Source organism: Musa acuminata, chromosome BXJ2-4, assembly GCF_036884655.1.
Source record: "Musa acuminata AAA Group cultivar baxijiao chromosome BXJ2-4, Cavendish_Baxijiao_AAA, whole genome shotgun sequence".
NCBI classification, from domain to species: Eukaryota; Viridiplantae; Streptophyta; class Magnoliopsida; order Zingiberales; family Musaceae; genus Musa; species Musa acuminata.
Genome location: NC_088341.1, coordinates 32,676,993 through 32,700,913, shown reverse-complemented (window position 1 = coordinate 32,700,913; position 23,921 = coordinate 32,676,993). Strand labels below are relative to the sequence as shown.

General features: G+C 42.1%; 5 protein-coding genes across 8 annotated transcripts; 4 read left to right on the top strand and 1 right to left on the bottom strand.

Moving 5' to 3' along the window:
* Positions 1-4,260: 4,260 nt before the first annotated feature.
* On the top strand, positions 4,261-7,071 carry LOC135610372 (24-methylenesterol C-methyltransferase 2-like). Its single transcript, XM_065104799.1, has 3 exons — positions 4,261-4,399; positions 4,501-4,651; positions 5,614-7,071. Exon 3 carries the CDS (start codon positions 5,730-5,732, stop codon positions 6,822-6,824), a length of 1,095 nt encoding a protein of 364 aa, XP_064960871.1. The 5' UTR covers positions 4,261-4,399; positions 4,501-4,651; positions 5,614-5,729; the 3' UTR covers positions 6,825-7,071.
* A 2,035-nt stretch (positions 7,072-9,106) lies between these two features.
* LOC135610371 (uncharacterized) lies at positions 9,107-11,057 on the top strand. 4 transcript variants are annotated; one of them, XM_065104798.1, is made up of 4 exons: positions 9,107-9,380; positions 9,475-9,659; positions 10,359-10,410; positions 10,494-11,057. In XM_065104798.1, the coding sequence occupies exons 2-4, from the start codon at positions 9,499-9,501 to the stop codon at positions 10,680-10,682; spliced, it is 402 nt and encodes a 133-aa protein (XP_064960870.1). In that variant the 5' UTR covers positions 9,107-9,380; positions 9,475-9,498; the 3' UTR covers positions 10,683-11,057. The 4 variants fall into 4 exon arrangements, 2 of the variants coding, with proteins under 2 accessions (XP_064960870.1, XP_064960869.1); XR_010486106.1 differs by having other exon boundaries at positions 9,107-9,649; XR_010486105.1 differs by having other exon boundaries at positions 9,107-9,659; positions 9,749-10,410.
* Positions 11,058-11,805: 748 nt separating this feature from the next.
* On the top strand, positions 11,806-13,652 carry LOC135610370 (expansin-A1-like). Its single transcript, XM_065104796.1, has 3 exons — positions 11,806-12,555; positions 12,624-12,945; positions 13,035-13,652. Exons 1-3 carry the CDS (start codon positions 12,408-12,410, stop codon positions 13,342-13,344), a joined length of 780 nt encoding a protein of 259 aa, XP_064960868.1. The 5' UTR covers positions 11,806-12,407; the 3' UTR covers positions 13,345-13,652.
* A 342-nt stretch (positions 13,653-13,994) lies between these two features.
* On the top strand, positions 13,995-15,722 carry LOC103977254 (bZIP transcription factor 27-like). The gene is made up of 3 exons (XM_009392717.3): positions 13,995-14,714; positions 14,793-14,870; positions 14,969-15,722. Exons 1-3 carry the CDS (start codon positions 14,106-14,108, stop codon positions 15,038-15,040), a joined length of 759 nt encoding a protein of 252 aa, XP_009390992.2. The 5' UTR covers positions 13,995-14,105; the 3' UTR covers positions 15,041-15,722.
* Positions 15,723-18,001: 2,279 nt separating this feature from the next.
* On the bottom strand, positions 18,002-22,659 carry LOC103977262 (rac-like GTP-binding protein 5). Its single transcript, XM_009392730.3, has 7 exons — positions 22,147-22,659; positions 20,159-20,246; positions 19,941-20,050; positions 19,783-19,846; positions 18,920-18,984; positions 18,688-18,753; positions 18,002-18,463 (listed from the first exon to the last, which is right to left on the bottom strand). Exons 1-7 carry the CDS (start codon positions 22,243-22,245, stop codon positions 18,359-18,361), a joined length of 597 nt encoding a protein of 198 aa, XP_009391005.1. The 5' UTR covers positions 22,246-22,659; the 3' UTR covers positions 18,002-18,358.
* Between the last annotated feature and the right edge of the window lie 1,262 nt (positions 22,660-23,921).

The window sequence follows — 23,921 nt, the reverse complement described above, 5'->3', positions numbered from 1 at the left end:
ATGTCGGATTAAAAACGGGCGTTTATAAGCTCTCGCGATTATGTCGGTTTTCGATATGTACGGTCGCTGCGAAGATGACCGAATCGTTCGTCGTCCACCCTCACTCCTCTCTTTTTCCTTCTGGTTTCCCCTTCTTTCCTTCCCCTGCGTGACTCTTCCTCTCTTTTTCGTCTCGAGGTGCATTTTCGGCGCAGGAGGTAGAAACCTAGATCCCTTTGCAGCTACACTTCTCGATTTCCCTTTTGAGCCTCTTTATCCTTTTTGATCGTTCTCTTTTTTTGCCTTTGTCGTTGTTTCCACCCATTTAATTCCGCGAATCGGAACAGAACCCTAGTTTCTGATTTGCATGTTGGTCGGAGACTTACCAGAATCATAAGGCTTTACGTGAGGTCTTTTGTATTCCTTTGGCAATCTAGTCAATCATCTGTTTGATCTTTATATTCTATGAGCTTTGAAGAAAATCATGCGATTGGAAGGAGGATTTCTACATAGTTCTGTTCACAATGCTGCTTTGTTCAATCCTATCGGTTCACATTAGCACAAAGCAGCTTTAACTGCTTGTTGATCGTTTTTTCCGTTCATGATGCTTGTGTGAGACTAATTGCTTTACTTTCTTTGAGATGAATCAGTAAATTGTATTCTTATGGGTGGATTTATCTATGGCAGGTTCATTGGATATTATAATCTTTAGGTAGATCTTCTTGGCATTGGACCAAAATGTTGGACCCATAATGTGAGGTTCAAGGTTCTGAATACTTTTTCTGTCACTTGTATGGAATATTATTCGACCAGTATGTTGCCTTCAATACACTGATGAACCAGTATGGTACTGAACTGGTATGGTACCTGTCGTGGTATTTGATACCATGCTTAGGTTATTTTTATTTGGTATTTATTTGTGGCTGTTTCCTATGGCTTTGGTTTGTTAATTTCACATTGTAGGTTAATTAGAGACTTCATCCTTTTGTTTCTGAAACCTAGATGTTTGTATCCTAGTAAAATACTATCATACTCCTTCCAATTATGCAGATAATAAGAGTCTTCAATTCCCCATATGCTGTTCTTGATGATTAAATTGTGAATAACCATGTATCATTTAGGATGATCATTAGTCTGCAGAGAAGATTTGAAGAAGTATCAAAATCATTTCATTAGGAACATCATCACTTAATCTTTAATGTTATACATACATATTTTCTGTAACATACTTTATCTTCATATTAGTTAATAATGGATAAGATTGCAGGTCATATATGTTCTTTTAAATATTGAAAATTCTTTAACCATTTAAGGTTTGATGTAGTTGAGATTGCACAAGAATGAACAAATGTAGGAGTCATGATACAATCATAGGACCTCATCTCTCCTATGGATAATGGCTTCAGTGTTGACTCATAACACTGAAGCCTTTATATAAGCTTATGAGATCTTTTTTCCAATAGTAAGAAGACTCTAAAAGTATTAATTTGTGTCTCTTAAAATCTTACCTAATGAGCTATTTAAGTCTTTTAGAACTTGATAGTTAGTGGCTTACAGACTCTTCCAAACCAACCAACACCATAAATAAAGGTAAGAATTAAACTTGGAAATATGACACTTAAACTTCATGATGTAATGAGTAGAGAGGGCTAAAATTCATCCCTAAATCATTTAAAGATACAAAATCTTGGTCTAACAATTATTGTACTCAAGTTGAATGCTAATTAGACTTTTGAATTTTGAGTTGCATCATTCAATTTTTTATCATGCAACATCATATCCTCCTGATTGTTTGTTATGGTTATGAAGACTTGTCATCTTTAAGATTTCATGATTTGCCAATACCAAGTCCTTGAATGGCTTGATTGAACCACTTGATCCTAGTTGTCTTCATCATGAAATATTGATTAGGTATTGGCCTACAGACAAAAGTTAACTAAGGTCCTTATATTTTTTAATTAGTACGTGGACTTTATTATGTTTTCCCCCCCTCAGTTGTCCAATAGAACAATAGATGAAGGTCTAGGCATACTTTATCCTAAGTTTGTAGGTTCTACATTACGCCTCATCACTTTGCTATACTTTTAGAAATAAATAAAAATGTGCTGCATAGACCTGTGTTCCATTGTTTTTCGTTGTCATAGAAAAATTAGGGCTCATTTTTCAGTAGTTGTTCCATCAATACTTTAAGTTTAACGTCATTTTAGTTTCTCTGATTTTCTCTTTGATGAATTTTAATTGATACATATCACGAACGATCGTCGCGCACTCGCAACAACTTCGTTCGACGAACCGTTCGTCGTTTTTGCATGCTTGAACAGAGACATGACAGCTTGTTTTGCCTTGATTTTGTGTGTTTTGCTTGTAAAAATACATGTTCGAACAGGTTGTAGCGCTACAGTGTGACCGCTCACCGCACCGGGCCAAAAAGCCCCAAAATGGCTCCGTTTTCATGTGTCGCGGGCTGTTTTCTACAGCCCGCTGCAGCGCCTAAAACGTCAGCCATCTCAACACCCTGGAACCCCCTGGGTGGCACAGGGCTGGATGAGGCTTCAGTATATTATCGGGCATTGAAAAATCTTCACAAGTTTGCACGTTGATTTGATGGGAACTTGCCTTCGCGCCCGACACTCGGTGAGCAGTTGTTTGTGGACTTGTAACTCTTCGTTTTACTTTCTAAAATCCTTGTTTTTTTTCCTTCCTCTTTTTTCTCTTATGCACACAAAGTACTTGCTGAATTGCTTGTAAAGCTTCCCTCTTTATGAGACATCGGGACTTATCCGTTGCTCGTTTTCAATCTAATCAACTTTTTATTTTACCGGTCCTTCGGGACCTGTACGAGGTTGCAACTAGGCTGACCCTTTGCGGACGCATATGTCGCAAGGGCACCTCATGACTTAGGCAATCCCAGTTAAGTATGAGAAGTTGGTGCAAGAGTGTATCGCGTCTTAGGCAACTCAAGCTAAGTTCGCATCTTGACCATAAAGGTGCCTCACGACTTAGACAATTCCAGCTAAGTCCGTGACACATAGGCAGAAAATAAACTGCAAATTCAGATTCTTTTATTTTGAGAGATCTAGACATGGCCTTAGTATTAAAAGTCAAAAGTGTGTGGAAGAGAATGCGGAAAAGAGGTGGAGACGTGCATGGAAGAAAGAAAGGGGGGCATGGGGAGGGTTAGTTGGAGTTTCAGGTGTGAGAGAAAGAAAGAAAGAAAGAAAGAGAGAGAGAGAGAGAGAGAGAGAACTTCAGGTGTGCTGGTTGCAAAACCATCCATGTATTTGTTGTCATCATATTATGAACATTTTATGCTTTTTATGTTGACTACATGCGAGCTGTGCTGCATATTTGTTTTAGTGAATAAAATATTATGTTGGTGCAAATAATTGTTACTTTGTTCTATAATTCTTGATACAGTTAATTGATGATTTAAATTTATATGTCTATTTAAATTGATAAATTGCCCAGTCTTCTCGTATGTTTCTCCTGTTTTAACATTTTTGTTGCTATTGAACCTGTCATCAAGACTTGGAATTTGCAAGTTCTCTTTGGACGACTGATTTGATGTTCTAAACAAAAAGTCATTTACTAATAACTGAGCCTACTTATTACTAAGCCTAGAATTTTACTTTTTGGCTCTTAATGAACTGTTTAGACACTTGTGATTCTCTTCTTTAACAGAGAACGTTATAGGCGTAGGTCATCAAGGGGGTATCACCACCTATTCACAGATCTCGATCTTGGTCAAGAATCTGTGACAGGTAACATTATTTAGCTTTACCATTCAAAGTCCAGTTAATATAGAGTTTCCATGTGAATAATCCTTTTTCAGATTCCAATAGTAAGATACGATGATCTGTCAGGAACAATGCAGCAAATCCTGGAAATACACTTTACATGACAGAACTGTACAGTAGAGTCACAGTAGGGAACTTGAGAATCACTTCTCAACGGAGGGAAAGGTCTGTTGTTTATAAAAGTTTGTCAGTGTTATATGGAACTGAGTGCCATTGTTTCTCAGGTGACCAATTGTGACTTAATTGTCGAACCACTGCTATGCGTGTTTCTCGACCAATTGTGGTGTAACCCTGTAGTTCGATTAGCCTCCATGTCCAATTGTTGAACCGTAGCGCTGGATATGGACTTTCTTGACTGGTAAAGAATGTCTGTCATTGAACTCGCTTCTGCATCCTTAGGCAGTTTATATGCTATCTATTTCCTGCTTGCTTGACCATTAGATCATCTGACTCGGTTGAGTCGATGGACTGCTATTGCGTAGGATTTGGATCCAATGTTGTACTCACTGCACAAGTGCAGTGAAGAGTGGTTGCATATATCTCAAGTACGATTAGTGTCTAAATCAAACTGACATGGTCCACCAAAAGAGGAAGGAATTCCTAGCCTGGAAGCTGAACTGAAGGTATGTAATCGACCGCCAAGTTATGTCAGTTTTGATTGCTGAATTGCTTATAATGATTGAATTTGTAATTTAAGGTGTGTCTGAATATTTGGTTGTTGAAGGTGAAGGTGATAATGATTCGGCAAGTTAAATAATAACAAGAAAACAGCTTTCCCAGAAGAACGTGATGGGGTGTTTCGCTTTGTGACGGCATATGCCTGTACTTATTCTTCCAAACAATTATTATGGGAGTCACGCTGCAATTGGACTCAGGTACATCACGTATCTCGAAATATGCTTCAATTTTATAATGCCCAAGTATTTTCCTGCGTTCACTTAGTTGGATGCTAGCTCATAGTATAACAAAAACAATGCCCCAAAAATGCTGGCATTCCTCTACAGAAAGCTGGCCACGAACAAAGGTCAATCTTACTTTTACCAGTCATCCAATCACATTATGTGATTCATAATCATCTCATTTATTTTGAAATTGCTCCAAACATATTTGATACTGATCTCATTATAGTATAAAACATAATTTGAATATTATTCAAGCAACATGTCCAGTTGCACCAAGGTATATGTAGCATTCGATTAGTTCATGGGAAGATATCCAAAGATAAATGAAGAGATAAAGATAAAGAGAAATGCGTAGCCCTTAAAATAAGCCCTCTAAATTGTAAGTTCGTTGGATCAGTTTTCTTAAGTTTCTTTATTTCCTGATTGTATTTAAGCACGCTTTTGCATTTTGCCGATCTATGGGATTATTCGGGCGTACATTTAAATATGCATATAAATCTCTTTTGCTGGAATGTAGCTAACTAGGTATTGAGTGAATTATTGGACATGGTAGATGTGGGTTAGACGTGGTACAAGTGGGTTTAAATCAACCATGGGCGATCATGAAAGGTAAGGAAAAGGGTTGGAAAAGGCTGATGGGCCCTACCACGTGAGGAACTGCCTCCCGCTAAGGAAAATATCTGTAAGCCCAGGATGTGAGATGGAAGGGGGGCGATCATCGTGGCCTCGTAGCATTGGTGGTGGTGGTGGGCTCCTCGTTGGGTTATTTGGAAATTGCTGCATTGGTTTGGGATTTAATAGACTGATTGCGTGCCGACTGATCGCATAGATAACCTCCAGATAATTATGTTACTGTTGGCATGACTTAGCTTTTCCTTTCTGTCGTTAAACTGTTCCAGCGGGTCTTCTTACCAGATCCATCTCTGTTTGGACAGACCCAATCTTGATTTCTTATATCGCCTCTCCTGTGCCTTATTGTCGCTCTGTGCCTTCCACCACTTTTGCCAAGGAAACGAAGTGACGAAAGCAGCAAGGAAAGGGTAGGGAGGCGATGGAGGTGTCGACGGCGATGTGGACGGCGGCTGTGGTGGGGGCGGCGGTGATTTACTGGTTCGTGTGGGTGATGGGGGCGGCGGAGGTGAAGGGTAAGCGGGCGGTGAACCTGAAGATGGGATCAATCACGCGAGACAAAGTGCAGGACAAGTACAAGCAGTACTGGTCTTTCTTCCGCCGCCCAAAGGAGGACATCGCCGCCGCCTCCGACGGCGACAAAGTCCCCGTCTTTGTCGATACCTTCTACAACCTCGTCACCGACATCTACGAGTGGGGCTGGGGCCAGTCCTTCCATTTCTCCCCTTCCCTTCCCGGCCGCTCCCATCGCGAAGCGACCCGCCTCCACGAGGAGCGCGCCGCTGACCTCATCGCCGCCCGCCCTGGCCAGCGCGTCGTCGACGTCGGCTGTGGCGTCGGCGGGCCCATGCGCGCCATCGCTGCTCACTCCGGCGCCCACGTCGTCGGCATCACCATCAACGAGTACCAGGTCGCTCGCGCCCGCGCCCACAACCGCAAGGCCGGCCTCCACGACCGATGCGAGGTCATCTGCGGCAACTTCCTCGAGATGCCCTTTGCCGACGCCTCCTTCGATGGCGCCTACTCCATCGAGGCCACCTGCCACGCCCCCCGCCTCGAGGACGTCTACCGCGAGGTCTTCCGGGTGCTCAAGCCCGGCGCCCTCTACGTATCCTACGAGTGGGTCACCACCGCGCTGTACCGGGAGGACGACCCGCGCCACGTCGAGACCATCCGCGGGATCGAGGCGGGGAACGCCCTCCCGGGGCTCCGTGCGCAGCACGAGGTCGCGGCGGTGGCGCGGCAGGTGGGCTTCGAGGTGGTGGAGGATCGTGACCTGGCGCTGCTCCCGGCCGGATCCTGGTGGACGCGCCTCAAGATGGGGCGAATTGCCTACTGGCGCAACCACCTGCTCGTTTCCGCCCTCACCGCGCTGCGCGTCGCCCCAAAGGGCGTGGTGGAGGTGCACGAAATGCTCTACGAGACGGCCCGCCACCTCAGCGACGGCGGCGAGACCGGAATCTTCACCCCCATGCACATGATCCTATGCCGGAAGCCCCTCGTCACTCCTAATTAATCAATCTTCCTCCAGATTCCACCGGGGGAGGGTGAACACAGAAGAGGTTAGAGTTGCTGCTTTGTCTTTGAAGTGCAAGCTTTAGTTCGAGTTCTGTTTTTTGGTTCAATTTCCTGCCTTGGCATCTTCTTTTTCCTTCAAGCTCTGTTCTTTAGTTCATTTCTCATTTCATTGCCTTCCAATCTGTATCTCTAACTTTCACTTCTCATGATTTGCTTCGCATTAATTGTTCGCATTTTTCTCCCCATTTCCATTCCTTTTGTTGTTTGTGTTGTTCTACTCTGCCCGTAAGGTACATGTTGAACGCAGAGATGATACAGAGAGTGAGTGAGAGGACACGTGGTGGGGTTAGGCGTTGTCAGAGCTGCTGACAACCCAACAGCTGAGTTCAATTAGATCCAAAAGATGCACTAGAATTCACTCACGTGCAATCCACATCACGAGCACTTCCTTTCGATAATGAAGTGGACTAATCCACATCACGAGCACTTCCTTTCGAGAATGGAGTGGACTCCCACTTACCGGGTAAGGTCGACGTGCCATGTCGTCTCTCGCACTAACCGAGCAAGACGATGATTCACGTGCCCTCCCTCACGCCGCGTGCCGGCACTCGCATGTGAGCCGAGTCGGTGGCGGGTCTCCTTGCGGCGAGATCGCGATCCGTGTCCACACCAACTTGAGCGAAGGAGCTGGTTAGTTGAATAGATTCCGTATGAATCCACGATGAATTTGACCGAGCATGCACTGCATGTGTATCCGCGACGTTGCTTTGTCACGCTGACGACCTCATCATCATGTTAGTACTTTTCCGCGTTGAGCGATGTACTCTTGCCGCCCAGCTGCTTCTCATCTATCACAGCATCAATGTAGATTATTACTGTTATGAAGTAATGTACGGAACAGAGATAGAGAAGAGACCACAACATCTAATCTAACCTGTACGATTATGGAGAGACCACGGTGAATGTGGACTGTCAGTCCCATGAGCCAACCTAACGGCCACGGCAAATCTTGTAAGGAACGCGCACGCTATGGATCATTCTCACTACTGTGAGACATGTGACGTAGGGCCGCCGTGTTCGTCATATTCTCCGTCACCGTCACAGAACAGCCTACGCTGTCTCCGATTCCTCTCAAGGATACAGATAGATTTGAGCTGGCCTTTCTTGCTTATATAAGCGGAAACCCGCTCGATCATGGCAGAAAGAGATGGCCGAGGTGACGACGGCCAACCCAGCGTCGAGAAGAGCTGGGGTGCTCATGAACGAGAAGGCTCGGCCGGGGAGCGTCGTCGGGCGAGACGACGAGAGCGGCGCTGTCCGGGTCAAGATCGTGATGACCAAGAAACAGCTGAGGCAGATGGTGGCGGCGATGCAGCAGGGTCGGAGCTACACTGCCAGCCATCCGCCGTCGGCGTCGTCGAGCTTGGAGCAGCTGCTGCGTTCCCTCCGGAGCAGGCACATGAAGAGAGCCGAGGCGGGTCAGTGTCGGAGCCGGTGGCGGCCGGAGCTGCAGAGTATACCGGAATAGGCTTGGCCTAAACCGCCCATCATCTCTTCTTACGCATATGACAGTGGCTGTAAAGCTGCTGCTACGACTGCTTCCATGCCTAGTGGTTTCTTGTGTTGTGTGGGAATTGTATTCCGAATTGCAAGTTCTCAAAACAGGTTCAAAAGCACATCTCCTGATCTCATCATCAAAGGACGAGGCTCTTCTTAGGTCAAAGATGCTCATCTAATCCACACTCTTTAAGGTTGACACACTTCCTCCTCACCTCCATCCACTTTCTGTTTCTATTTCACCTGTGTTCAAAACACAGCTTTTCTCTCACCAAATAAGAGCATACAACATAACATAAAAAAAGAAAGAAAAAAATTAATCTACAGATAAAATTAATTTCTATTGTCATGAAAGATCATTTATAAGACTCTCCAATTATATATAATCCCCTTATACAACCTCTCATCTAAATCTTGAAGATTTTATTTTATTTTTTATTTTTTCTAAAAATTCTATAGATCATCCTCTCAGTATAATTCAAAGAGAAACTTAATAACACCAAAATATTATACATATTTTTATTTTCTTTCATAAGATATTTATAAAAGAATTAAATTTTAATTACTAAATTATTTTCGATCTTAAGAAAATATTATAATTCTAGTTTAGTTCGATCAAAATATAAAATTATATTTTACTTTTATCCTAAAATAATAAAAAAATTAAAAATGTTTTTTTTATATTAATATACGTCTAAGACTAAAACACCTTAAAGTGTGTGTAGTTAGACTCGATCACGTCCGAACAAAAACAGCAAGGCAGTTGACGTGACGGAGTCAGGGGGGAGATAGGAAGGGAGAAACTTTCTTTCTGGTAAGCTTCTTGTCTTTGGTTTCATCTCGTCCACTACCATCAACTCGAGGACCGGGTGACGTGATAAATGGATGGACCCGAGGGCGGCGGAGAAACTCCCTCTTCGTCTCTCCTCTTCCCAGGGACAAGGAGAGAAGCCCACGTTCTCTCGCTCCATTGCGTATTTATAGCTGTCGATGCGAGGTGGTGTTTACTGTCCACTTATTTATTCGTCCCTTCGATTCTATGTGGCTTCCCGTTGAGGTGTTTGAATGCTGCCACCGTATTCCCACCACAGAGGATAGAGGAGAAGCTGAGGGAGATGCACCGCAATGCAGCGTCCTACAATTGCGCCGGCGTCAAGGCGGAGTTGGCCGATGCAAGGATTGTTCATGGCGATTATGAGCCCCCGGCGTGCCCCAGGCCTCGCAGGCCTGAAGCGGCCGCGCCGGAGTTCCTCTTTCCTCTTAGCTGTAAGCACAGGTGCTCCTCCTGCGTCTTCCTCTGTTACTCTTCCTACACCCTATACGTGTGTTGGGTGCTTGAAAAGCTTCGTGCTCTTTGTGTTTCAGCTTACAATGCTTCACAGTGCTGCATATATTAAATGCATTCGCGACGTCGTAGATTATTGCTGATAGTGATGATATGGGGTGAATGAAACCAATATACTTCATGCATGCACACCTGCCTTTTGATGATTTGCCTCTGAGAGCAATATATGTACTTTTATACTGTTCTATGACAAAAAAAAAAAGAAATTGATAGCTTCACATCATCGCAGTAAACACATTCTTAGTCTCAGAATCTTGGCCTCGAAGGAACTTGAAGATCGATAAGCTGATGCAGCATATGCAGTTCTAGTGATTGAATTTACCATTGGGTCTGATACCTTCATACCCCCCTTTGACATTTCCTGTGATTATGTGTTACAAGAACCATATTCCTTCTAGAGTTTGCATTTTCTATCAAAATAGTTATTGCTTCATAAGGATTTCTGACATTTGTAATGCAAGGAAAGTTGTGCACAAACTCTGACTGTGTTTACCTCGCAAAATTGTTTACCTTCAGAAACTGTGAGAAACCTGTATTTGGTATATGATGTAGTAATGCTCATGTAGAACTGCGTTTCTATATGAACAATGATTGTGATAAATGTTGTTTCATGCTGCTTCACTCATCCAGTCATGCAAGCCATCAGGGGAGCAGCCAAGTCCTGGACATGATATCAAGAAAGGTAGTAATTCTCAAGACAATTTGCATATTTCGCATGTTGTTCATCTTTTTACCAAGCTGATTGCAATGTTTGATTTGGTGTAGAATGACGAAGGAAGAGAATCTATCAGCACAGGATGTCCACCTTCTTGCTACTGTGGGTCTCCTCCAAGAAGATTGGATAACCCTTTGATTCATGATGTGCAATTTGTTCAGCAGACAGAGATACTCTCACCATTGACACTGAGTAAGTTGTCTAATAGGTATGGCTTCAGCTCAGCACCTCCAATATGATGTGTTAAAGTAGCACAAGAAATAACTTGGACTTGGAGGAAGAGCCTCCCAAGTCTGCAACATGAAGTCTTTTATTCAAAGAGCAACAGGAAGAGCCTCTCAGAGATCAACCAATCAAATCCTAGGGTTTTAGAAGTGAGACAACCATCTTCACAAGTAACTTGCAAATGTATCCTATCTTCTTCTCCTTTAGTTTCCATTTTATAGCTGGCCCAGGATCTCTGTATATGTACATGGCAGGTTCGATAAAGTTTTCATTTTTCATTATTATTTTTTCTTTTACTTTGAAGTTTTTACGGGATCGACGTATTGTATTTATCGAACCTGAAATGCTAACCATTGAATGGATCAAAAAGAATTACATGAATGTGAGCTCAGTAATGGTCCTTCTTGTAATCAGTCTGCTTAATTACCACAAGATGCATATGGTAATACAAACTTCCAGTGCATAGTAATCCTTCAGAATGTCTATTTCATGTGCAGTATGTTCATGTCACCAAGAATATCTTCTTGTACTGATGAATGAGATGGAAATATTGGATGAATGATAGAGCCATAGCCATCTTGTATTATTTGGACTATTAGATTCCTGCCATGAACCAACCATGTGACTTGCACATAGTTATATTATGATTGAAGCAATCATGTGATTTGCACACACTGAACATTAAAACCTCATGAACTTACTGTTTCTTCTGACTAAAACCATCACTATCATCTGGCCAAAACATAGAACTCATGTGATTGGCAGTCGGCCATATTTCATTAGATTTCGTACGAGCTCTGTTCTTGGGAACTTGAAATTAGATGGGTCACCCATATATATTCCCTTATGATCATGTGATCCAAAGATTCCTAATACACCCATATAATCCCTTGTGAACATTAATGGTCACCATGTGGCAGTGACCATTAATGTTCTGCTTTCTTCTATGATATCTCAGTATATTTGGATGGGATACTATTTTGGCAGATCAATCAGCTGCATTTTGGTTGTTGTTCTTCCCCTCTTCTCCATCGAGTAGAAAGAACCTGAGCAGAGCCAACTAAACAAACACAAACCAGAGCAACACAAAGAAGGGAAAGAGAAAGAAAGAAAGAAGAAGAAGAGAAGTATATATCGAGAAACAAACCTGATCCGCTCAAGTGTTGCATCACACAGGCCATTGTTCTCTGGTGTTCACTACTGTTCAGTCGCGGTGATTGGTGTCAAACATGTCTCATAAGGAGTTGAGATGCCCCATTTCTTGCCTCCGGGCAACAGTCCTTGTAGACCTCCATCTCCGACCATCTAGCTTAAATTAAGGCGTGTTGTTCGGAGCTCATCTCCTAAAGAAATCAATGCAGGAAGAGAGAGAGATCGAAACGATCCCCCAACCTGCCAAAACTATTGTATAGTAGTTACACTGACCATGTGAGACACATATGTTTGGCCTTCGACGAAATGAATACTGCCTCAGATCCAAGTTGCAGAATCTTAGAGATGAATGAGAAGTCGGTCGAGAAGCTTAGACTATCGCCACGCATCCGCAAGTTAAGGGCTAAGTGGTTGCAGGCAGCTGCAGCAACATGCATGTTCGAGCTCTGACTCCAAAGCTGCCTCCTTCCCCAGCAACTATTTAACCAGCAGCAAGCAAGCCAGTGTCCTTCACACCGTCGAGCGTGGATCGATCTCTTCTTCCTTGAAGTCTAGTATCTCTTCCTGCCTTGATCGGATAGCTTGGGATGGAGACGTCGGCTTTCTGCGCAGGACTGTTGGTCTTGCTGGTTTCGTCCTTCTTCATGTCCGCCGACGTCGAGGGTTCTGCATCGCCTGGGTGGACTGCAGCTTCCGCGACATTTTATGGAGGGAGTGACGCCTCTGGGACCATGGGTAAGCTTTAAGCATCCTGCTGCTTCGTTGTTTCCTCTGGTTGGATCTCAATGGGTGGTCTGCTTCAGGTGGGGCTTGCGGCTATGGCAATTTATACTCCACCGGCTACGGGACGGACACTGCAGCGCTGAGCACGGCGCTCTTCGACGACGGGGATGCGTGCGGGCAGTGTTACAGGATCATGTGCGACTACCAGACGGATCCCCGGTGGTGTCTGCAAGGCACTTCGGTGACCATCACCGCCACCAACTTCTGCCCGCCAAACTACGCCCTCCCCAACGACGACGGCGGGTGGTGCAACCCCCCGCGGCAGCACTTCGATATGGCGCAGCCGGCGTGGGAGAAGATCGGCATCTACCGCGGCGGAATCGTCCCGGTGCTGTACCAGAGGTAGTGCAGCAAAAGCCTCATTGCTGCTGCTTCTTTGCGTATCCTTTTTGCTTGTCTATGTTTCGCTGACGGAATGCGGTGATCCGTAGGGTTCCATGCGTGAAGCAGGGAGGAGTGAGGTTCACCATCAACGGGCGCGACTACTTCGAGCTCGTCCTGGTAACAAACGTGGGCGGCGGCGGGTCGATCCAGTCCATGTCCATCAAAGGGTCGAACACCGGGTGGATGGCCATGTCGAGGAACTGGGGAGCAAACTGGCAGTCGAATGCCTATCTAAACAGCCAATCCCTCTCCTTCCGCGTCACCACCGGCGACGGGCAGACCCTCGTCTTCCCGGACGCCGCCCCACCGAACTGGGCCTTCGGCCAAACCTTCACCAGCTCTCTGCAGTTCTCTTAGCTCTCCCGTAAGACCTCCAAAAGGTTTAGGATGCATGTTAGCAGAGGCGTGTTATTACCTTCCTTGCGTTGCCCGCCATCCTGAAGGTTCTGTTTGACTCAACAGTTGCTATGCCCTTCCGATGTATGATAAGGAGTTGGCCACGGGTTAAACCTGTTTGATGAAATGTCAACTTGTACAATTGCTTCACGCGAAGCTAATAAACTCGAGTGTGGTTTAGTAAACAAACAGTACTGATCCAGACATCATTGACAAGAAGAAAAAGGAAGGAAGCTGATGGAGAAGATGAAGTCTCTGTTCCTTTGTTCAGACGAAATAGCAAGTACGATAGGTATCAACAGTGCTGGTTGTTCATAATTTATGGTGGTTGTCTGCCTCGATCGCTATCTCAATCCCGTGCATTGCTGGTGACCCCTCAACACAAACGATACCAAAGTCGTCGTGTTCTATGGATTTCGTCTCGGAATCGATGTGTTGATAGAGCGAAACATATGTATATATAATTAACGTGTGACGTATGTTGGAATTAGAGACCAGTGGGCCAAGTTGGGCCCACTGGAATTAGAAATAATTACAATTAGGGGGCCAAGTTGAGCCTTCTGGAATTAGAAATAATTACAATTAGGGGCCAAGTTGGGCCGCAATGAGGCTCGACGTCATGAGTCATTTCACATCAGCAGGACAGACCGACAGACTGCATAAAGACTTAATTTCTCTTCCCCATAGCTCTCCGCCTCCTGCCATGTTTCAGAGCTTTGGTCATGTGGCCTCCGGAGCAAGACAACCACCATGGAAGCAGTAACAACAGAGCGGCATCCTCCTCCTCTTCCTCGAGAACATCGCCTTCCTCCACCACCTCCACCCTCCTCCCGCGAACACCGAAGAGGAGGACCATGGAGGAGGTGTGGAGGGACATCAGCCTCTGCAGCCTCCACCACCAGGAGAGGCAGCTCACACCTATGAACCACCACCAGCGCCACTCCCCCGCCACCTCCCCTTCCTTCCGGGCCACGATGCTCCAGGACTTCCTAGCCGGGCCCTTGAACAGGCCTCACGCCGTCCCCCCGGACGACGTGCCGCGGCCGCGGTCCTCCACCACGCCTCTGACCCAGCTGAGCTTAAGCCCCACCCTGGAGATCCAACCGATGGGGTCCGACGCCCACGCCAACTCCAGCTCCATCGGTTACAACGCCTCCTTCATCTCCCCTGCTTTCTCCGGCAACATGCGCCGCCCCCCGTCGCCCATCGGCCTCTTCTCCTTCTGCTCCAAGGAGGCCGTGTCGGAGAACCCCTCCGCCAGCTGCGACCGCCGGCACAAGCGCATGATCAAGAACCGGGAGTCTGCCGCCCGTTCCCGCGCCCGGAAACAGGCATTTCCCCCCTCGTCCTTGGATCCGTTTGCTTAAGTTGCTTATCTCTGACCCACGAGATATCCACCTCGGTGGCAGGCTTACATGAACGAGCTGGAGCTGGAGGTGGCTCATCTGTTGGAGGAGAACTCCAGGCTAAGGAGAGAGCTCGAAGAGGTGACACACACACACACACACACACATGTAGTTGTCATTTCTGTGCGGGAATAATGGCATGGTCAATGTTCTCTTTCATTGGTTGGTATTGTGGGCAGCTACGTTCGGCAATGGCCGCCAAGCATCCCAAAAGGAAGGCACTGCAGAGGAGCTCAACCGCACCATTTTGAGGAAGCAGCACAGGATGCATGGCAGCGCATGTGGGCTGTCTACAGTAAGTATGTATGTATGTACGTACGTATGTATGTATGCCTTTGCGATCCTCTCCTCCCTATATATCCACCTTGCCCCGTTCTTCTGCAACAAGGTCGAATGATTTGTATGATATAGATAGGCTACGGAATTTTGTGCAGAAATGGTATACATGATACATATACCTGTTCAAGGGAAGTCACCCCCCTACTCGCCATGTTGCTCTCTCTCTCTATGTATATCTATCTATATAAGGATGTTAACCATGATTGAGGCCTCAAGGAGAGAGACGATGAGCAATGGATGGCACCAGTCTAGGGTTTGGGGAAGCTGCTCCGGTTTAGGAGTGAGGACTGTACGTTGCCTGGAAAAGCCATGACAAGCCATGGAGTGATGGGACGTCACGTCCCTTCCTCCATTGGCTTCGTGGGACTGTTAAAAGGCCATCATCAACTCACAGGTCCCTATTGTCCTCTCTCTTTCTCTCTCTCTCTCTCAGTGTGTGTACAGTTTCCACCTCCCCAACACAGGTAAAACAATAGCTTTCCTTCACATTCACATGAGGCCTCATCATGGTTGGCACAACACTTATGTATGAAAGTTTTATGATGGTTGCGAGTTTAGCTCAAAAATATTATACAACATTTTTGTTTGGTTGCATCCTTTTGGTGTGGTGGTAATGTTGATTGCTTCAATGGAGTCGCTTTGGAGTGACAATTGAGAAAGAGTAAGATGGAAAGTTGCATCACTCCTTCAATATAATAACGAAGGAAAAAAAAGGGCAAGTCTCAATCTTCACTCACTCAACATGAGAGGTGGCATTATTCTGTCTTGGGACATTCTACATCTTACTTACTCATCACTTGCTTATCCAACCTTATCTAGTTTTATTATGATGGGTTCCAAATGCTAGTCTTTCTAGTAAATGTGATCTCACTAAATTTACTTAAAATGTTCAAGCTCTAAGTTATCGACAAACAACTCTTTTTCGATGAAATAACTAAAATGATTTTTTTTTTTTTTTTTTTTTGCATATGATTCAATATCAAAAAGTTAAAAGTCTTTATCGAATAAACTAGTTAACATTGATATCTTTTATATTTTTATATTTTACACTTGTAATTTTATTTGGTGGAGATTTGGCATGTATGATGTTTTGATGACTTCGTCTCTAAAGCTATCGATTAACATCAAGTGGATAAGATTAAAATTGATTTATAAAAATTTGATTTGTATATTATTATTAATTTTAGTTAAAATATTTTGATCAATGATTTAGATTAAATGAAGTTGATAGGTTAATTAATCGAAATGAAGCTGAACATTGCTCTCAATTAGAGAACTTTGGATCATCTAATCGAGGGTGTAGATGAGATGGATCAGTCGAATGCGGCTGATGAAATGAGTCCATCAGAAAGAGGCTCTACGGGAAGAACAAGTGAGCTTTTAATGCTTTCTTTATGGCTGCAACAGCATAAAGATATACTCTATCCACTGATTCGGTTTACTTTGTGTCATACTAACATTCTATGAAGCTTCTTTCCTGTTTTTGTGATATCGATCGCTCTCCGATCCATTGGATTACGTTCGCATTGCGAATTACAAATACTTTTGGGTACAAAATTAGGACAAGAAAATCGTAGGGAGATTATGTTATCACAATAGTAAAGAAACTCCAAATTAGTTATTATGTGAGAAAATTAAATATGATGCCAATAATAAATCACTGAATATACGATAATCATAAAGAATACTTAAAAACATTTGAACATCAATAATTAAAAATAATAATTTATGAAAGAATAATATAAAATAGAGAGAGGAAAGCAACTCAGTTAGGGATAAGGGAGTGAAGTTGAAATTGCAGCATCGAGAGCGATGTCAATAGGATATGACATTCTCAAAACACTATGAAGCGACAGCGATGTCAATAGGATACGATATTCCCAAAACATTATGAAGGGAGATTGGTGTTAGTTTAATATGATATTCATATGTGAAGAGATGAAAAAAAGAGTATGGAATACTTCTATTTTACTAATGATTGAAAGTTTTGATCCACGATTTAGTAATCTTAAACTCTTGACTTAAATTTTTATTTAATTTCATATATGTAAGCCTTGATCAATTTGATTCATAAAATTTCAATATGATATTAAAGTAAGGGTTCATAAAAAAAAAAACATAAGTGAGGCAAAAAAAATAAAAGAAAAGAACTATGGTGTATGTGATGATTTAATGATTTAACCTTGTTTTCAACAACAAATACAATCATTTACTTGAAAATTGTTTATATTCATCATTTTGAACTTGCACAAGTTGGATATAATGAATTTTAATGGAAAATATTATTGATGAAGTTAATATAGTTGATGAAATCTATGTCTAATAGTCCCCAACCAGATTCCTTTATCCTGCCTTGTAACTACAAGTATGTCATCTTCCTCTCCAGCCCCCCTATTACTCTCCCCTCGCAGTACACTGAGTGCGCACACAGCCACAGTAACGTGAACAACCACTACAGTGGAGAGGAGAAGGGGTAGGAAACTATGAAGAAGCTGTTGGTCATGAATGCTGTGTTCTTCCTCCAACCACCTCTCTTTCTTCCACTCTTTGTCAACATCAGCTGAAATCCATGAGCAAGAACCTTTTCTTCGATCCATCGTTCTTCAAGTACCCATGAAAACATCGAAGCTTAATCTCTGTTTGTATTCCCTGCCAAACTCCTTTTCCTATAGCTTAAGAGGAGTAAAAGCTATTTATCATCATATAAGGATTCCTAAACTGATTCATTATTATACATTTTCTGGGTTCTTATACTGACATTAACAACAAATATGTTATCAACAGCATATTAGTAGCTCTGAGTGATTTGGAGTAAGTTGCACACATCAAATTGACAGCAGAATAACCTACTTTGCGATGCCTCTGCACAAATGTTGCTAAAAGATGCAACTATCAAAGTTTAGAAAATCTTGCCAGTGAGATACAGATTAAGGTACAACAATTACCACATAGAACTTCTGGTCAAACAGTTTAGATAGACCATAGAAGCCCCCCTGCCTTTACACAAGCATCATAAAGAGTGAAGAACACCTTACGTAGTCGTGCAGTACTGACAGAATCATAGCACCAAAGAGATCCAAATGACAATTTAACAAATCACCTGATAGGTTCATATAGCTCACTAGGGCGATCAGCAAACTGTACAACACGAGCTAATTCCTTTGACAAAGCAATGCGATACGACAATGATAGCTGGTGGTTCCTCGTTCATCTCCTCTTGCTTATTCCCTTCACAAAATGGAACAGGTGTTCTGTGTCTTTCTCTTCTTCTTCCTCCTTTGCTTTGGTGGCTGAAGTACAACTTTAATGGCTGTATCAAAAACAGCTTTGACATTCTGCATACCAAAATGCTTTCACATGAGTAAATAACATCAAGATATAGTAATGATTTGACATTTTACATCCTAGTGGTTAGTGTATTGTCACACAGGTAATGGGTCTCAAGTTTGAGCTAATGTTTGAACGTTTTATATATTGTTTAATGTAACGGAAATGTCTTCCTTAAAAAAAAGAGTAATGCATGTAACTCAGAAATTGCCACAATTGAAAATGAACATACTTGCTGCGTCTTTGAACTACACTCGATGTAAGCAGCAGCTCCAATTAGCTTCCTCAGCTCTTCCCCCTTGAGACACACAAACAAAACAATCTAATAAGCAGTACTAATGTAGAAGTCATATCTGAGACACATAAACAAAACAATCTAATACGCAACATAGAAAAAGGATGACTTATAAAGAAGTCGTATCTGGGACAAGAATCCAGCTGTGCATTTATTGCAAATTACTAACCTGAGCAGTGGAGATTGGCATAGCACCGGGGTGATCAATAAAAAACTGCTTGTCATCCCGAAGATCTGTGTACAATGCTTCAGCTATTTAGAAAATGTTGAAGTGTGACAAATATTTAAGAATACACTATATTCTACCAGATTTACAACGAGAGAGAATTAACTATGAATCAGAAACAATCTTTTCCAGTTAGCATTACATATTCTACAGACGAGACAAGATCATCATCAATACCAGATTATCAAAGAGAGAGAATAACCATGAATCAGAAACAATCTTTTCCACTTAGCATTACATATTCTACAGACAAGACAAGAACATCATCAATATGTCAGATAACAGCACAAGATATGAGCCAAATAAGGATTTTTTGAGGATCCACTTCCTATCTCATCCATCATACCGTTTAGCTAGGAAACTTTTGTCTGGTAAGGAAAAGAATCAGAGGGCTGTTGATTGCCCAATATCTAGAGAGTGGATCAACAAATGGATCGTAGACTTCATATGCTTAGTTGTATTAGGCATGAAAATAAGATCCATGTACATTGCCAAAATGGAAAACAAATTAGATGTTTCAGGACAGAAGTAGGCTTTCTAGTGTTATCACCTTTGAAACATGTATGCAAACTGATATGACATGATACAGACATACAGGCACATCAGAACCACATGACTAGAGAATTAAACAAAATATATATATATATATATATATATATATATATATATATATATATATTATATTGTATTGTATATGAAAATTTTCAACAATATAATTATAATAACTAGTTACAGAAAGATTCTGAAAGCTACCCCAGTTCGCGTTAAAGAGAAAGACTCTTTAAGGAATCAGGAAAAGAACTTACCAAGTTTTGTTCCAACGAGAATTATAGGAACCCCTGGGGCATAATGCCTCAATTCAGGAATCCACTAAAAAAGAACAACAAAAGCAAATAGTACATGATCAGGACAAATATTGAGATACGAATCACGACTGTATGAGATGAAATAAAAGCTTCAGAACCTTCTTAGCAACATTTTCGTAGCTGGCCTTACTAATCAGAGAGAAGGCAAGAAGAAAAACGTCAGCTCCACGATAGCTCAAAGGTCTTAGTCTATTGTAATCTTCCTGGCCTGCTCCATTAGAACATCATACATGATTGTGGATGAAAGCATATAGGAAGTATGGGAAAGATATATAAACACGAAGCAGTTGAATATCAATGGAAGGGTTGCACTTACCTGCTGTATCCCATAGACCTAGGTTAACAGTGCTACCATCTACCACGACATTTGCACTGAAATTGTCGAAAACAGTAGGCACATAGTCCTGTCTCATAAATATGAGTAATCAGTATTCTTATGAAAAATGACATGAAACCAAAATTCCAAGAGAGAGATTGCTGGTCAAGTAAAAACGATCATGGCTTTGGAAAGGCATCAAATTGCCAGTAACATAGAAGATAATTTCGCACACAAAAAGAAGACAAAATCTCAGCCAAACATGGCACTGCAAGAAATGAAGTATCTATCACATTTTCAGCACACAAGATAACACCACATATTTCTCTTAACTGCAGCAAGTGACTTTTCCAACTATCAACAGAAAAAAAAAAAACCCATAATATTTCCAACACAAAGCAAACTGCAGTTCACAACTCCATTCTGCATGTGTCTCCCTAACTTGTGGAAACATCATATACCTAAAACAATATAATACAACAGGTAGAAAAACTAAAAACCCAAGTAAAACCAAGTTATCATTCATCATTTAATCTATTAAAGCCTTTTTTAAACAAAAATATGGATCGGGTATAAAGAAAAATATAATGTGACAAGGTGTCAAGAATACTGAGCATATTTTATCCAGCATATGATCTCAATCTCCTAGGAGAATATGAATAGCTAAGGTTATACAGGGGAAGAAATTGCAGCATTAAATATTCAACAAAATTGGTTTTGATTGATGGTTGTACTGATGAATATAGCTAAGATAATATATGCCAAAGACAAAGCTTCTTCAAGATTCAAAAGAAGAATAAAATTTGGCTGAGATTTACGTGATTAAACAAAATCAATCTATGGTTGCAGATAAGTCTATTATAGTGGTCACAGTTAATACTCATACAGACAAACTAACAGCAAAATTATCCTTAAGGAAAATTTAGCCCAAACCTCAATTTGAAGACATTTTAAATAAGAAAGGTTTTTGTAATATAATGATTATGATGAAATTTCTCGTTGCTATCTTCCTTGAATCCAAAAACACATGCATATCTTAATGTAAATTATTTCTTTGATCAGTAAAACTATGACTATGACACTATTATTATTTGTTTCCCTCAGAATTATAGAAATGATTTGCTAGAACAAAAATACCCTAAAAAGCCACACTCATCAACTAAATTTGCATATGAAGTCATGACTTTAAGTCACAGTAGGAATGAAATTCTGCTTTTGTAGTAATATGCTTGAAAGGGAAAGAAGAAATCAAATGAGACAAGCAATTGATTTCTGCAACTAGCAGCCAGATCTGTGTTCGTATGGAAGGAAAGAAACTTTCCATATTAAACACGGTATCAGATTAGAGAACGTTTTGCTTATGCTGGCAATGCAGGAGTTTGAAATGTGGAAAATCTAAATATAGTTGATTCTTTACTATCTCTACTACTAATGTTCCTTTTCCTATCTTTGTTTTCTCTTTTTAGTTTTGCTGTATGCCTTGCATCGTTTCAAAGAACTTAGATATATTGAAGTAAGACAGATGGATGTCTCGCCTCAATCTTTTCCACAATAAATGGAAAACAGAATGTTCTTGAACTTTCCCTTCATTTTCTTCCTTCTCAAAATAATTGAGTTTGAAAATTGTTTGATTAACAGTAACCTATGACAGGAAAAAAAAAATTCATAACAACAAAAAGAAAAGAAGAGATTTTCCATCATTTGGGGCTAACTTCTAATAAACAGCTCTACGAACAGTTGCATCTTTTGACCAAATACTTTTTCCCTACAATTCTTCTCAAAAAATTTTACTAGGTATTTTCTACTAGAAAAGGGCCTAAATTTGCATGTCTTTCTTTCCAAGAGCAACAGAGTCCCGCTAAACATACTGAGAACACAATCGAACACCCAATCTTCGAGACCCAACCCGCCGCAAATCCTACAGCATTAGCTCTACCATCATCGCCATCACAAGACCATCAAAGAGTTGTCGAGATTCCTCAACTCACCGTGGGGAACGTGTTGCTGGTGTAGGAAATCAGCATGCAGGTCTTCCCGACCGCGCCATCTCCGACCGTCACGCACTTTATAAACCTCGACGCGCTCATCTCCTCCTCGGATCTCCTCTTCCCGCCCACAAATCACCCCAAAACCCTTCCTTCTCCCCTCGCACCTCCCCCCTCCCGCCTCCTCACTCACGATCTTCCACCGCTGCACATCAAAGATCCCCCGCAGACCGCCTCACATTCATCACCCCGCCCCTCGAAGCACCTCGTCGATCGACCGGGAAGGAGGGCGAGCACCAGTGTCAGAGCCGATCCACGAGATCTACGACCAAATCGGAGAGGGAGAGAGAGGCGGCGAGATGGGGGAATCTTCCGGGTCGCTATTAAGCAGCGATCACGCTTCAAGATTCGGAAACCGAACCACGCGTCGCCGTGGTGGGAGCGGCTTCACGGTGCGGATGGCTCGCATGGGACGAACTGTGCGGACAAGAGAGCCATAAAATAGTACGAGTTGGGGAAAGCGACGAGTGAATCCGTACGAATGGTCGCCTGCGACAGCTAACGCACAGCGATAAGACGCTACGGTGGTTGCGTGAACGGTAAACTACTCCGACGAAACCAAATCAAAGGCCAATAATGCACCCACGTCGCGCCCCCCCCTTTATTCCCGCCCTCTCGTCTTTATTCCTTGATGGAAAAGCTAAAGAAAAAGGTCCGCGATTCCTTACCTCTTTTTTACTCGCTTTTTCTGACCGGGAACAGATCGCGTGCGCCCCCCTGCCCACGGTTCGAGGACTCCGAGCGCAATAAATGGACCGGAAAAGTGGGACCCGCGTTTCGACGGCGTTTATCTTTCGAGCACAAAGCTGAATCGCGTCTTCAACGGCAGAGGTAATCCGCGCCACGCACGGAAAAGCAAGACAGGTCGGGGTTGGTGGCCGTGGCCGGTCCAATCGAAAAATCGAGCTCTCGACCGGTCTAAATCTGGTGATCAGAATTCGTGGACTATTTGGGCTCACATTCGTCTCTCCCGCATTCCACCACCGTCGACATGCCGTCACTGCGGTGTGGTCGATCTATTTGAGGTGAGGGATGGCGAAGGCCCACTTAGGACCACCGTGGTGACGATAAGAAGAAAAAGACGGTTAAGGAGGAGGAGGAGGAATTAAAAATGTGAAAATAAATAAATATTGAAGAGAAAAATTATATATCAAAAATAAAATTTGTGAGTTAAGATTTAAATTATTTATATTGTATTGTTATATTATTTTTTGTTCATATGATCATTTGACCTATTAAAAATTAAATAAAATTTTGAAAATATAGTTTATTTTAGTAGACAAAGTTCCAACGTTAATTTCATAAAAATTAAACATATATTTTAAACAATAATAATAAATATATTTGTTATATATATATATATATCTAATTTTGAAATTAGATATATATATATATATATCTAATTTTGAAATATGGTATATATATATATACATATATATATATATATCTAATTTTGAAATATGGTAAATAATCCATGATACTCATCTTGCCTTCCCATCTATCAATTCTCAATTCTAAATTCTGACAAAATATATACACTTACATAATATAATATAATTAATTTATTTATTCAATTTTAACTCAATTACTGCTACATATGAATGGAAGAAAATATTTTTGATAATATAAATTAGTGATTTAATATAATACTGATGATGATGATCATTATGTGACACCAAATTTTTAACTGCATCAATAGCCATAGTTATGATAATCAA